The sequence below is a fragment of the Solanum verrucosum genome, unplaced genomic scaffold, assembly GCF_900185275.1.
Source record: "Solanum verrucosum unplaced genomic scaffold, falcon-dt-bn FXZP01000049.1, whole genome shotgun sequence".
Lineage (NCBI taxonomy): Eukaryota > Viridiplantae > Streptophyta > Magnoliopsida > Solanales > Solanaceae > Solanum > Solanum verrucosum.
In genome coordinates, this window is record NW_026020221.1 from 5,206,539 (window position 1) to 5,222,293 (window position 15,755).

At 32.7% G+C, this 15,755-nt stretch overlaps 1 protein-coding gene across 1 annotated transcript; it reads left to right on the forward strand.

Annotated features, from left to right (window-relative positions):
* Positions 1-11,456: 11,456 nt before the first annotated feature.
* LOC125831782 (zinc finger CCCH domain-containing protein 29-like) lies at positions 11,457-14,604 on the forward strand. The gene is made up of 2 exons (XM_049510973.1): positions 11,457-11,619; positions 12,239-14,604. The coding sequence occupies exon 2, from the start codon at positions 12,245-12,247 to the stop codon at positions 14,327-14,329; it is 2,085 nt and encodes a 694-aa protein (XP_049366930.1). The 5' UTR covers positions 11,457-11,619; positions 12,239-12,244; the 3' UTR covers positions 14,330-14,604.
* Positions 14,605-15,755: the final 1,151 nt, after the last annotated feature.

Here is a 15,755-nt window from a genome sequence, read left to right on the forward strand (position 1 = left end):
TACTAAGTAATTTACTCAAGTTAGTTTTGAGGATTGCTCAATACCTATAACTCATTTGATATTTGCTCTCTCGATGATGTTGTTGGAAACACATCGAAGATTAGGTAATATTCTCCACTTTCCCATTGTCAATTGTTTTTTCTATTCAATATTCTCATTTATTAATGTATTTATTGTAAAACTAAAGCAAAATAAGACAAAAATTATAGAAAATGAAAGCAATAGAAATAGGGAGACAAAAGATGAGAGCTTTTCTTATTATTCCAAGTCTTCAAGTGTATACAATATGAACATTTATGCCTCTATTTATAGTGTAACATAGAGACATACAAAAGGTTAGTCATAAACATGACATTAACATGAATATAATGGGGGAGGTTATGGAAGTGAAAGGTTACAAGAATAATGGTTATAAAGGTGGAGATTATAGATGTTATGGTTATCTTCATAATGGAGGAAAATAATGGAGTAACTTCTTGATGTAACGGATTATCTTCATAATGGAGGAAAATAATGGAGTAACTTCTTGATGTAACGGATTATCTTCATAATATATTATTTTATAACATTTGAACCGAAATGGCAAACCGGTTATGCCAACTGATATTTATTCTAGTAAACTTCTAGTTTACTTTTGCATGTGATTCCTTCATGATGTTCATATTTTTATTCAACAAACAAGAGAAAGGCAGATAACCTTTTATGTAAACATTCATAACCTGCTTTGATTGTAGTAATCTAAGATATTTAATCTTTCAATAATTTACAGTCTCAATATAATAATAATTTTTTTTCAATTCCTCCAAAACTTAAAAAGTTTCTTTTGAAACTTACTACAATCCCAATATTATGAACAATTTCACTTCGGGTACGTAGTAACAAATTAGCTCTTTCGGAACTCTCAATTAATTTGTGTACTATCATAAATTTCACAACACTATTTTTATGGTGATCATCTCCTTCAAGGAGAAAATTATTATTATTGTCATGGTTAAAATTATTATATGCGAGACTTATTTCTTGACAACCAATGACAAATTTGTGTTGCCACACAACATTTATTTTGGTCATTGCCACAACCTTTATAGAAAAGATTTATTTCTTTCTTTTGTCCTCTAATATTTCATAATAAAACATACCACAATATTTGTGCAGTACTCAAAGTATATGACCAAAATGACCATTTATGTCAAAATATTTCCTTTCAATCTCTCAAACCTCCCGTAGAGGTGAGATGTGATATTCATTCAACACAGGGCCGTCTTAACCACTAGGCCACTAAAGCTATCGCTTGGGGGCCCATATTTTTTGGGGGCCCCATTTTATAAAAAAGTACATATACATATTATTAAAAAAAATATTAATTTTTTGGAGAGAAAAAACGTGTAAGAGGTTTTATTGTTTTTCTTGAAAAAAAATTATTGTTGATATTCTTAAGTATATGTAAATTGTTTTAATTGTTCTTAAAATTTATTCAATTTTAATATGTCAACTAGAAAACATGATTCCGAGTTTGCAAAAAGAGAGAAAATTATTATTGAAGAATTAAATGAATCTTTAAATAGAGCCCTTGATAGATTTTTAACAAATAAAAAATATTTCGAATAAAAAAATATTGGAGGATGTTCTTCAAATGAACAAGTCACCATTAGAATTGATTTAGATGATAATAATATCCAAAAATAAAATCTAGAAGAAGTTGGTGAAAATGTGACATTGTTCTCGATATCAAGAACTCCTAAATAATTTAAATTGTTGCATCCCTAAAAATATATATGATCCAAGTCAATGGAATAATGTAGATACGAAATTCAGAGATCTATTAGTAGAAAAAGGACCATTTAGAATGACTGATATAAAATTTCTACAAGATAAATACGTACGACATTTTTCTACAACACACCATATTCAAAAATTGGTAAACGGAGAAAAGCAAGAAAGAAAATGATTAATCTACTCTAAAGATTTGGATAATTTTTTTGTTTTTGTTTTTGTTAATTATTTAGCAAAACTTAATTCTATTATTTGTAATAAGTATCTAGCTGAAGGTAGTAATGATTGGAGAAATCTTAGTATTAAGCTCAAAGTCCATGAAGTAAAGAATGAACATATTATTAATAATATGAGCTCATGTATTGATTTAGAAATGAGATTGCATTAAAAAAAACAATTGATAAAGTTGTGCCGGAACAAATTGATAGCGATAAAGTGCAATGAAAAATGTATTGTCAAGAATTATTGACGTGTTCAAAATTCTTTGAAAAAATAATTTAGCATTTAGGGGAACAAATGGAAAGATCTATCAAGAAAGTAACGGTAATTTTTAAAGCCTAATTGAAATGAATAATAAATTTGATCCAGTTATGCAAGAACATATTTGAAGAATAAGCATGACGAAATTTATAGTCATTACCTTGGACATAATATACAAAGTGAATTATTAAACTTATTTTGCAAGTGAAGTCAAGAATAAAATTATTAAAGAGATTGGAGAAACAAAATACTTCTCAAAATATTAGGGTCTCTCTTTAAGGTTTGGCTTTAGGCCCCCGCTCTTGTTGAGTCGGCCCTGAATTTCAACAATACATGGACATGTTCTTATCCATACGAACACAAGTCACATTTCTTCAAGAAATGGACTATAACCATTTGTAATGCTCCATAAGTTTTTATACCACTTTGGCATTATCAAATTTATGTGACTCACCTCAACATCACTTTAAGAGGTCAAATGTACCAATTGTACTACCACTTTGTATTCCTTTATTTTGATGGAGGATTTACAAAACTTTTCAAATTGGGTTGCACCAACAACAATGTGCCCAATAACTTCACATACCACTTTGATGGATAAAAATTACCTTTAACAATTACCTTCACATTTGAAGGACAATCTTAAGAAACAATGTGTCCAACAACCTTTTATACCACTTTAATGGACAAAATTACCTTCACATTTGAAGGAACATCTTAAGAACCCATAATGTTCTTCCTTTTAATTACCACAATGATGACCATTAACATTTTACCACACCCATATTCATACATTCAATCACTTGTCATTATTCAGACATGTTATGCACTGCTACCACATTCACATAAAAGAATGGAGCAAATTAATTGGACAAACTTCATGACTTTCAGTCAAAAGTATACAACTTTATGTTAGTCATCATCATATCATCACTATAGTGCATTAGGACTTAAACCCAATGTCTTACCCATATAAAAATGTCTTTGGTCATAAATCAATGGGACTTGAACCCAACTTCTTATTATCATGGTGCACCGAGACTTTAACTCTGTGTCTTACTCACTTGGTGCGGTGAAAACTTGAATTCACCCTCTTATCCTCAATCAATGTCTTGATAAACCAAATACGTTACAAAAAAAAACTAATTATCAAAAACCATAAATATAATCTGAATTTGACTTAAAGTACAAGAAAAATGAACAAAATCAATTAGTTAGAACAACATGTTGGAATCATATAAAAGTCCCAGTTAAAATAAATTAAAACCTTTTAACATTCCTTCTCAATATTGTTACAAAGATTAACATAATTTACTAACCATTTTAAAATAACCACAAAACAAACTTTGTTAGTACAAATAATATATAAATAACTCAACAAGCAAATGTTTAGATAAAGACAAATAAAGAGGTGCAAAAGTAACCAATAATGATAATCCAATCAATATGTATATGCCACATAACTCAATAACTTTTCTTTTAATAAAACAATATCATAAAGAACAATTTCTTTACAAATTATTAACTTACAAAACTAATTTTACTTTTTAAATATATAAGTAATCAAACTGCTGGACTCATATAATTTTGAGATGGTAAGAAAACTAATGATGCATAGTCAAAAGTAAAATATAAAATAGATTAGATAGTAATTTACTTTGTTTCTGAGAGAAAAATAAACACAAATAGTTTTACCTTCTTTATATTTACTTTGCTTCAATCCTTCAACAGTAGAACAATCGTGCTGATAATGTATTGTAAAACTAAAGCAAAATAAGACAAGAAATATAGAAGATGAAAGCAATAGAAATAAGGAGACAAGAGATGAGAGCTTCTCTTATTATTTCAAGTCTTCAAGTGTATACAATATGAACTTTTATGTCTCTATTTATAGTGTAACATAGAGGCATACAAAATGTTAGTCATAAACATGACATTAACATGAATATAATAGGGAGGTTATGGAAGTGAAAGGTTACAAGAATAATGGTTATAAAGGTGGAGATTATGGATGTTATGGTTATCTTCATAATGGAGGAAAATAATGGAGTAACTTCTTGATGTAATGGATTATCTTCATAATGGAGGGAAGTAATGTAGTAACTTCTTGGTGTAGTGGACATCCACAATATATTATTTTATAACAGTATTCACGCTTAACAAGCAATTTAACATTAATAATTTTACTATTTGGTTATTTCAATTTACATGTCCTTAATCGCAGTATCAAATTCAATTATTATCTAAATCACCTATACATGTTAACCAATTAAACTAAATTGATGGTGTAATTATCATTTTTAATCTGATTTTCTATAACATCAACCATTAATCAAATAATATATTTAACATTGTGGGTTATATTTTAATTTATTTTTTTGCTAAAAAGATAACAAGCATGAAAAATAACGAGTGGAATAAAAGTGAGCATTGAAAACGTGGGAGAATATACATATAAATATATATTGGCTGTGTGATTAATTCAAGAAAAGTTAATTACAATATTCAATTAATCATTCTCTTCTTAGTGGATGCTGACTATTTTGTCTATGTTATTTATTTTTTTATTTTGAAAAAAAAAAACTTGTTATTTGATTAATTGGGGCCCTAGGGAAATTTTTCTCAAAATATGGATTTTTAATTCTTTTGTGTGTTTCATAACTATTTGGAGTTTATAATTATCAAGCTTAAAAATCTCCCTCATCTTAATATCATCTGGACCTTTTCCATTGGATCTTTTGTAATGCCACCATAATTTGTGTTATTAATTTAATTTGATTAATGCATAGTACTTATAATATTTCCTCAATTTCAAAAATAATATAAAAGATTTTGGTGTACAATGACCAAACCTCCTAATTGTTTGTCTAATTATTAATTTTAAAAAATGGTACCATGAAAGTACTAGTAGAATTTATCTTTTTATAAAATAAAAATGCATTAAATAACATTTTAAAAAGCTATTGTCAAAGAAAAGTGTCACTAAAATAAAAATAAAAATGAAGAGCATTAAAAACACATAAATAGCTAATACGACAAAAATAATTTTATTTTAAATTTATTTTATTAGTCTCCAATCTCACGCGGAAAGTGCCAGATTTTCAACTGGGTTAGAATACCCAGTAATCCATTAGCTGGTGCCTCCCAACCTCACGCGCACAAAGCCCACCTGAGCCCATTTGTTTTTTTTCGACTCGGTGTTTTATATCTGCATTAAAGTCGGATAAAATTTTAGATTCGCATCGTGAAATTCCACATTGAAGTAACACGCTCCTTTACAAAGGCGACTCCGTACATAGGGAGACTCTAATCTGAGACCTCTGGTAAAGGATGAAGGTGACTTACCACTTCACTATAACCCTTGTTAGTGACCCATTTGCTTATTTAGTGGTCGTTTAGTAGCTGATTTGAAGGTAAGTTATGAATGTCTTAAATTTTACAGAAGTAATATCACGTATGATAGTTTGTTAGGATGTAAGTTATTTGTTTAATATATGTATATGTTATAAGGGTATTTATATATTATTTTATGTAGGATAGAAATTGAAATAACTAATATCCGCATGGTATTACTTATGCAAAATCTTGTACACTTATAATATTTCTTTTAACCAGCGACCAAACAATTCTTTAGTATATTGTTTTATACTCGATAGAAAAAAGAATAACTAATATCTGCATAGTTATACTTAATCACCAAATGACCCTTATTTCACATTTCATATGTTTCAGTTCATGTTAGTGATGAACCCTAGAAATGTCTTCTTCAAGTAAATATAAATACAATTGAGAGATTATTTAGAGGAAAAAATTATTAAAGTTATTCTTGATCATATCTTAAAATTTTCTTGGTCTACAAGATAATAATAATCCTTTAAATATTTTTTGTAGTCGTAATAAAAAATAAGTGCATGTGTTGACATTTTGATTGTGAAAGGTCAATTACAAATGCCTGTGTCTGAATTGGCAACTCAAGATATAGATAAGAGTCAATACAATTTGATGTTTTCTCCTTTCTTAATATAACTATTTTTGTGGTTGTGTGAGTCAAAGGTGTTCAAAACAAAAGACCATGAAATTGTCAAAACATTATGACAAATCAAAATATGATGATATAACACAAAGTATAGTATTTATATTATAAAAATTATAAACACATGACTTGTTAAAAGATCAATGACCTTATTGTGTTCCTTGAAACTATGATCAATTGGTAGATCTTCCAAACACCTAGAAGTGACTTGAATAAGAAATTAATTGTCACGCCCCAAACTCAAGGGGCGCAACTGACTCCTAAAGCCAAAACTCAGGCCCGAGCCGACTCTGCTGAACCATTTGCTACTAGCACATGGCAGTCACATGCAATTAAGAAAACAAACAAGTATATCTCGGCGTAAAACTAAGCCCTCGGCCGGCAAGGCCCCTGTCAACAAATCTACAAAAGAACCAACTACTCCCAAGAGTTCATATAAAGGAATATCCAACTAGCACAGAAGTCCTGATTGGGCCGTCGAGGCCACCATGATATCTATACCAAAACTAAAAACAGGTAAATATCAGTACAATACATCAAACAGCTCACAAGCTTCAGCAAACCAACAACATAGGCCAGCATGGCCATAACGTAGCTATAAACCCCACACACTAGTCTGCAAGCCTCTAAGAGTAGTAAAGATTGGTGGGACAGGGCCTCAGCCTACCCATGAGAATATATACAACAAATGGTAACAAACCTCCCAACTTTGGCAGCTCCGGATGAAAGGGGCTGACCAATCGGATAAAAGTCAATCCTGCTGATATGGAGGTCTACTCGGTCATCTATCAGGACCTGCATGCATGAATGCAGCGCCCCCAAGGCAATGGGGCGTCAGTACAAAATAATGTACAGAGTATGAAAGGCAATAGACTATGATGAGGTATCCTGATATACTGGAATAATCTGATAAATAAATTAAGGATAAGATAATTGTACTGACCTGCTTCTAAATCTAAATTTATCAAAAATAATAAAACAACAACCTAACCAAGCCCCCATAAGCTCGGTAGGTACAAACAGCACACAAGACCACTTACTCAGGCCCCCATAAGCACGGAAGGTGCCAATTAGCCTGTATACCCCTATCGGTAGTCCCCTAGCCCTGCAGGCAGTCACATAGCCCTCTTAGGCAACAACATGGCCCTGTAGGAAGCACATAACCTTCTTAGGTGTCAATATATATCTCTGTAGGCAACTCATAGCCCTTCTAGGCATCAATATAGCCCCGTAGGCAACTCATAGCCCTTTTAGGCATCCATATAGCCCTGTAGGCAGAACATAACCCTGCTAGGCATAGATCACATTCCTGCAGCTAACAACAATAGCCCAAAGGCAACAATAACAATCCAACAGCTAAAAGTGAGCAATTTAGTTATAGGCAACCTATACAAATAGCCTCTAAGTCGTGTCCAACATACAAATGTTACTACTGAATAAAAATCTCGATAAGAGAGGATTATACGCACTCGAGCAGCCAACAATCAACAATAATAGCTATAAGTATAACAACGATAACAACTCAATTACATTGCTCCTAAGCTTTAAGGAAACATGCCATAGGAAGATAATAGCCTTAACATACCTTTTTCGCTAGATTCACGTGGCCTAAAGACTTTAACTCATAACTCCCTCGATACTACAACAAGGTAGGACCATAATCAACATACAAAATAAAAGATACCATGACAATACAATAAAAGATATGTATTTCCGTCGCAAATTGCTATTTGCTGCTTATAAAAGCTAGAGTCGATGAAAGAAGGGTCTTACCTCGATCTTAGGTTCGTAATTCACCTCAAAACCTTCAAATATATTCAAACCCCTGCTGTCCCAACACTAAAATGTGATATGCTACGCAATCGATAAAACAAATTATACCACGATGTTGAGCCCAACGTGTAGAACAACTTTCGTCAAGGACTTACGTCGAGAAAAGCTATATTTCACTTGATCCTAAAAATGGGTCTCTATGTTTTCTTTGTATATTTAGCTTAAAATGAAGAAAAAACTCGAAGAAGAATATATATACAACTTCCCACCGACCTAGGGCCCCACCTCACGTGCCTGCTTGTGCAGTCCCACGAAAATGCGAATATCTCTCTATTCTGAAGTCGTATGAATGAACGGTTTGATGCGTTGGAAACTAGACTCGTAGACCTTCGATTCGATAGTTTGTGGGCCCCATAACTCTTTATAGATTGGGAGAAAACCTCCAAGACATTTGACCCAAATTTCAGAGAAATCTTTAAGAAGGAGCTTATGATAACTTCCGCCAACTTTTATTTTGCCACTTACCTAACTTCAAAACTTGAGATGCAACACTTGAACACTTAAAATAAGACATACCACATCATTCTTAATTTATTACTCACCCTCCTTGTCTTTCCACGAAGATACGAGTTAATTTAGACGTTTTGAAAAGTCGGGGTGTTACATTAATGTACTCAATTTTTTTGGATTATCGATGCATACTGCGTGCTCTAGTGATTAATGAAGTTGTTAAGAATCACACACAATCAATAAAAAGAACAAACAATCTCACATTCTTGAAGAAAAACAGATTGTGAAAGCCCTAGCACATAAGCTTCATCGGGTCTTACTCATCAACATGAGCCAAGCTTTCACTCGCCGAGAAAAGAAAATCATAAATTTATAGGGAGAAGGATTGAACCTTGACTGATATACTAATATCTCAAGTTAAAAGTTTGAAGATGCATGCAAAAAATACTAAATTTCATTTGTTCAATGCTTAGTGAACCGAGTTACTCGATACATGATTATGTTGGTGGGAGATAACAAGTATCACATTAAATCAATCAATATGCGCACATGCGATTCATATAGAATAATTAGTTTTAAAAAATGATAATAGTAAATCATGAAATCAGCAATTGTTAAATAGACATTGAAACTAACTCAACTTCAATAGGCAGCTCATAAGATAATGATTATTCAAGCCATGTAAAGAGTCTAAGAAACTCATTCATCCCCGATGTCGAATTTCATTCATAACCCTTACACACTCAAACACTATTTGATACTAAATACATGAATAATTAAAGGCCGAACTCTATCACTATATTAAATCTAACTCAACCGTAAAAACTAACTTAAAGATATTAGAATTATCCAAAATCATACCCAAGTCCACTTTCCAATCCTCCCAAACCTACTATAGGAAAATATCAACTTTTTGCAAAAAAAACTTCAAGTTACTAGAATAAAAAAAGTTGTAAAAATTAATTTTGCAACTTTTCCTTTCTTTTTACCCTTTAAATTGTGACATATGAGTCAATCTATTGTCCTTATAGGACCAGTATGACAAAAGTGGAAAAACAAATTATTTAAGTGTTGATAACCAGCGGGACCATGGGCCAGGCCGGGGGGGCGCGTCTGCCACAATTCAGAAACCAAAATGCAGCCAATATCACACGTGATACAGGACAAATCCATTGAGCCTGTCTAAATTTTACTCGGATTATTCACTTTTATTTGTTCACTTTAAATTTTTTACGTTATTCAAAAAATAATATTAATCAAGATATTTTTTATAAGGTTATATACAAATTTCATAATGTTAAGAGCTAATTGTATCATATCCCTATTTTTTTTTTTCAAAATTACAAAAATCACTTAAATTTGGTGGGATCCAGATACATCCCAAAACATTTCGATACATCGCATTCCAGATTCAGATACATCTCTCAACGTCTTGATACACCGTGTCTTAATTTTGGATACATCACTCAACGTCCTGATATATAGAGTAAAGTGATGTATCTGAGAATATGAGAGTATAATTTTTTATAATTTTTTCAAATGATAGCGAATTTTAGAGAATACGTCCAATTTTTATTATGGTATTCTATTAATTGATTTTAGTTTTAGCTATTGAAAAATGATTTGAATATAAATAATTGATTTTTTTGTTTTGGTATGTTAAAATAAAAATAGATAAATAAAAGTGAATGTAATGTTTAGTATAGTGGAGAAGTAAAAGTGGAACGGAGGAAACGTAATGATATATTGGAGCTTTGACGTGGCGATGGGTTCCACTTTTAAGACGCGCTCAAAATTTCAATCATTTTTAATTTGCATTTACATTTGAATTTGAATTTCACTTGAATTTGCATTTGAATTTTGCATTTGCATTTAGGTGGGAACCAGTAAGACACACAAGTGGTATGTAATCTACTGAGAAAATGACAGAACTTGTCCCTTATTTTTATGGTAATGTTTAAAGTACTCCCTTAAGTATAACCTTGGATAATTTAAGTCTTTTAAATTATTAAAAGTAATTCTATTCGTTTCGACTTATTTGTCTCTTTTGACTTGACTTGAAATATAAAATATTATAAAAGATTTTTGAATCTTCTGATCTTAAATTAAGGATATATGAAATGTACCAAAATATTTTTTTATTTCCTATGGTCATATACATGTAACATGAAAAATTGGAATAAAAGACTTGTAAAAATTGATTTTTTTGAAACAAACTAACAAGCAAATTAAAACCGTCAAAATAGTACTTTTAATTTTTTCTAAATGTTTAACAAACTTTTTCTGTTAAATATTTGACGAAAATGTTAAACTAAATAATCAGAACCACTAGAAAATTTTCATCAAGTAGGTATTGTGAATACAAAAAGACTACATTAAACCTAAAAAATATTTAAAATTGCACCTAAAATACTGTATCAGACTCTCAAAAAAACAAAAAAAAAGAAGCAAAAACTGCAAAAATGTTACCTTTAGATATTAGTTTTTCACTAAATTCCTTATTTTCACTGTTTTCATTAGATCGATAGAACTTTTCGATCTTGTTTTAATTTCACTTTTTTAAAGCAAACAACCTCTCTACCCCCACAAAAAGTATGTATCAGGTCTACATACATCTTACTCTATCCAACCTCCACTTATTTAATTACACTGAATATGTTATTATATTTAACGAAGATGAGAAGTATTAACTTTTGACTAACTTAAAAGACTAAAAGTGTCCATAACATACTTTAGGGGCTATTTTGAACTTCATCTCAAACATAAGTGACCATATCTATAATTTTCTTGTATGTTGTGGACCAAATTTTGAAGATTTGACTTTGACCATTAACAGAGTAGAAAAAAATTGAACTCACCAAGAAGAAAAGTCACCCTTTCCTCCTTCCTTCCTTTCTCTGACTCATATATACCTCTGAACCCTCACTCATTTCTTCACAGAAAAATTTACTCAAACAAATAACAACTCACAAATCTTACAACTAATTCAATACTTTTTTCCTCTTGGATTTTCAAGTTTCTTCAAGAAATAAACCTTAGCCATCTATAAGGTACTGTTTTGTTCTCAAAATTTATTGCTTTTAATTTCTTCTAGTATGGTAAAAAATTTAGGTTTTTTTTGTTCTTTTATGGTAAAAAATGCTTATGGGTATGGAGTATGTTGTGAAAAAGATTGAAAGTTTGAAACTTTTTGGTGATGGGTTTCAGTTCTTGTTGACTAGTTGTAGTAGTTGTGAGATGGGTTTCTAGTTTTTTTTTTTTCTTTTTATTTTTTACTTTTCTAGTATGGGTTTTTTGTCCTTTTATGGTAAATTTAGTTTATGGGTATGGAATTTTTTGAAAAAAGATTGAGACTTTGGAACTTTCTTGTGATGGGTTTCAGTTTTTGTTGACTATTTGTGTGTTTTTTTCTTTATTTTGTTGAAATTTATGAGATCTATTGTTTTGGTGGGGTTTTCTCTGATGGGTTCATCGGATTTGGGAAAAAAAGTTACATTTTTGGTTCAGTATTTGACAGCTTTATGGGTTCGATTTAGTAGCAAATGTAAATCTAGGAAGAGTTACAGGATTGATTTGGATTTACACAGTTTGTTACTTTTGGAATTTGTGATTTTATGTGTGTTGGATGGAGTAGCAAATCTAAATCTGGGGCTTTTTGATGACTTGCAGGAATTGATGTGTACTGGTTCAAGGAGTAAAGTTTGTCCTTCTGATTTTAACATGGATCAGAAAGATGGGCATGGTAGAAATTGCTCAAAATTGCTTGAATTGTCAGCTTCAGATGATCTATCTAGCTTCATATGTGAAGTTGAGAAAGGTTGTGCTGTTGATGAGTTCAGCTTTTGGTATGGGAGAAGATTTGGTTCGAAAAAGATGGGGTTTGAAGAGAGAACCCCTCTGATGATTGCTTCCATGTATGGGAGTATTGAGATTTTGAAGTATATTGTTGGAACTGGTCAGGTTGATGTCAACAGGGCTTGTGGCTCTGATGGTGCAACTGCTCTTCACTGTGCTGCAGCTGGTGGCTCGGAATCATCGGTCGAGGTTTTCAAGATCTTGATTGATGCTTCTGCTGATGTTAATGTTTGTGATTCTAGTGGAAATAGGCCTTGTGATGTGATTGCTTCTTATCCTAAGTCCTTGAGGAATTCGAAAAGGAAGTCATTGGAGTTGTTGTTGAATGGGTCCTTGGCTGAGCTTGCTGAGCTGGAGGAGGAAGAAGGAAAAGCAGCAATCCAGATGACGAAAGAAGGAAGCGAGAAGAAAGAGTATCCGATCGATACTTCCTTGCCGGACATAAATGATGGGATTTATGGGAGTGATGATTTCAGGATGTATTGTTTCAAGGTTAAACCATGTTCAAGGGCATATTCTCATGACTGGACTGAATGCCCTTTTGTTCATCCAGGGGAGAACGCAAGGAGACGCGATCCAAGGAAGTATAACTATACTTGTGTTCCATGTCCCGAGTTTAAGAAAGGTGTTTGTGCAAAGAATGATTCTTGTGAGTATGCTCATGGTGTATTCGAGTCATGGCTTCATCCTGCCCAATATAGAACCCGTCTCTGCAAGGATGAGACCGGGTGCTCAAGGAAAGTTTGCTTCTTTGCTCACAAGCCTGAAGAGCTACGCCCCTTGTATGCGTCAACTGGTTCAGCTATCCCTTCTCCAAAGGCTAGTCCAGTCGGTTCGATGGACATGTCAACATTGAGCCCTCTGGCGCTTGGTTCTTCATCCATGTTGCTGCCTGCTACTTCAACTCCACCGATGTCTCCTGCTGTAACATGTTCGTCTCCAATGGGTGGAAACATGTGGCAGAACAAGGTGAACATCACCCCACCTGCATTACAGCTTCCTGGCAGTAGGCTAAAGACATCTCTAAACGCTCGGGACTTGGATTTGGACATGGGCATGCTTGGCTTGGAAAGCATCCGCACGCAGCAGCAACTAAGACAGCAATTGATAGATGAGATGGCTGGTCTCTCTTCACCGTCTTATTGGAATAAGGACAATCGGATGGCGGATTTGAAGCCTACTAATCTTGATGATGTTTTCGGATCAATGGATTCTCAATTGCTGTCCCACTTGCAGGGCCTTTCTCCGAGAGTTACATCCACCACCAGCTCTCAGTTGTATTCTCCATCGGTTCCTCATTTGCAAGGTCTCTCACCTAAGGTGTCAAGTAATGGCTCCCAGATGCAATCTCCAACTGGGCTTCAGATGCGACAAAACATGAACCAATTTCAATCAAGCTATACTAACATTCCTCAATCATCGTCTCCATTGAGGAAGCCCTCAACCTATGGATTCGACTCATCAGCAGCAGTGGCTCAAGCTGTCATGAACTCGAGGTCTGCTGCTTTTGCAAAGCGTAGCCAGAGTTTTATTGACCGTAGTGGAATGGGGCATCGTGCTGTTCCAAATGGTGTTGCTAACTCACCACCTTTGATGTCATCAGATTGGGGCTCCCCTGATGGGAAATTGGAATGGGGCTTCAATAGTGATGACACAAACAAGCTCAAGAGATCTCAATCTTTTGGTTTTCGCGGTGGAAATGGTGCTCCAACAAGATCAACAATCACACCATCTCAACTCAACGAGCCAGACGTGTCGTGGGTTCATTCCTTGGTGAAAGATGTGTCCTCCACCGGTACTGGGCTATACAGTTCAGAGCAGCAGAAGTACGGTGGTGGTGTTCGGGACTCCATTCCACCGTGGCTGGAACAAATGTACATAGACCAGGAGCGTATCGTGGCTTAATTAATTATTCTTTTCGAAATTCTTATCGATATATTGGATATAAGTTTAACCATTAGTTTCAAGGGAAGAAACATCAACATATTCCCTTAGTTTTATGGGGAAAGAAAAATGGGATAGGGAGGATAAACTAATCACATTGTTTCAACAATTAAGTGATTGAAAAAAGAGTCATTTGTTATATTCTTATAATTTTTTATAATAAGTTCTTTATATTCTTCAATGAATTGAAGTTGTATTTCAATATATTGATTGAGCCTATCAAAATTATTTCTAAATTCCTCTTGTGGTTTGATCATTAATATTAGTAGTACTTTTGCTATTATTTTAGATGATGCATTATAGACTATAGTCGAGAATGGCTAATGAATTATTATTTTCTGATAGTTACAAGTTGGGAAGTTAGTGCTGATATTTTGAATAGTCTTTTTGGATTGTTAAAGTCAAGAAAAGCAACTCTTCCATGTTTTATGAAAATTTATTGGCATTTAGCTTAGTTTTATTTTATTTTATGGTAGGCTAAAGAATATTTTGTAAGTGACATACTTGATAAATTATGTGGTGCTTCTATTCCACATAAGAAAAAAATGGAATGGCTATTCTTTTCTACCAAAGGTTGTCATGGGATAAGGGATAAGGGATAAGTATCTTAGCGTCTTTAATTAGATGTTTTGAATTTGAGTTACTTTATCTGTAAGGTGGTCTTTTAGATGTAAATTTAGATTAGTCGAGCTTCAAAATAGGATATTTTTGTTCCATGAATGAGAATTTTCGATGCAAATTCAGATTAGTCCGGCTCTAAATTTGAAGTACTCGCCTTTGAAATGAGATTTTCCGACACAAGATTAATCAGGCTCCAAAACAAGGTAGCCATATATTTTGGCATGAATTCAAATTAGTTTTTCCTAAAATAGATATTGGACATTGGATAAGACTTCTAGATGTGAATTTAGATTAGTCGAACTTTAAAATAGGAGACCCTTATCATCAAAATTGAACTTCTCAATACAAATTTGAATTGATCGATCACTAAAACGAGAGCACTTTATCTTCGAAGTGGGATTTATGGACACAAATTCAGATAAAATCAAGCTCCAAAATAAGTAACGAAATATTCTGACATGAATTCAAATTAGTCTTCTCAAACCAGATATTTGACACTAGGTGAGAAATACCAAAAAAAGAACTAATCTTTCTTTCTCTTTTTTTAACTCTGGGGATTAATTATGATAAACTTTTTAAATATGTGATTCAAAGGGGTAAAGACATATTCAACTCACCAAATAAAATATTTTTCTTTTATTAACTAGCATATAACTTCTTAGGGCATAGAAAATGCCACGTTAACAATATAATGGTGGATCCAACAATAGAATTAGCAGACAATAATATAAAATTAACTTTTGTTTTTTCATTGATATTTACTTTA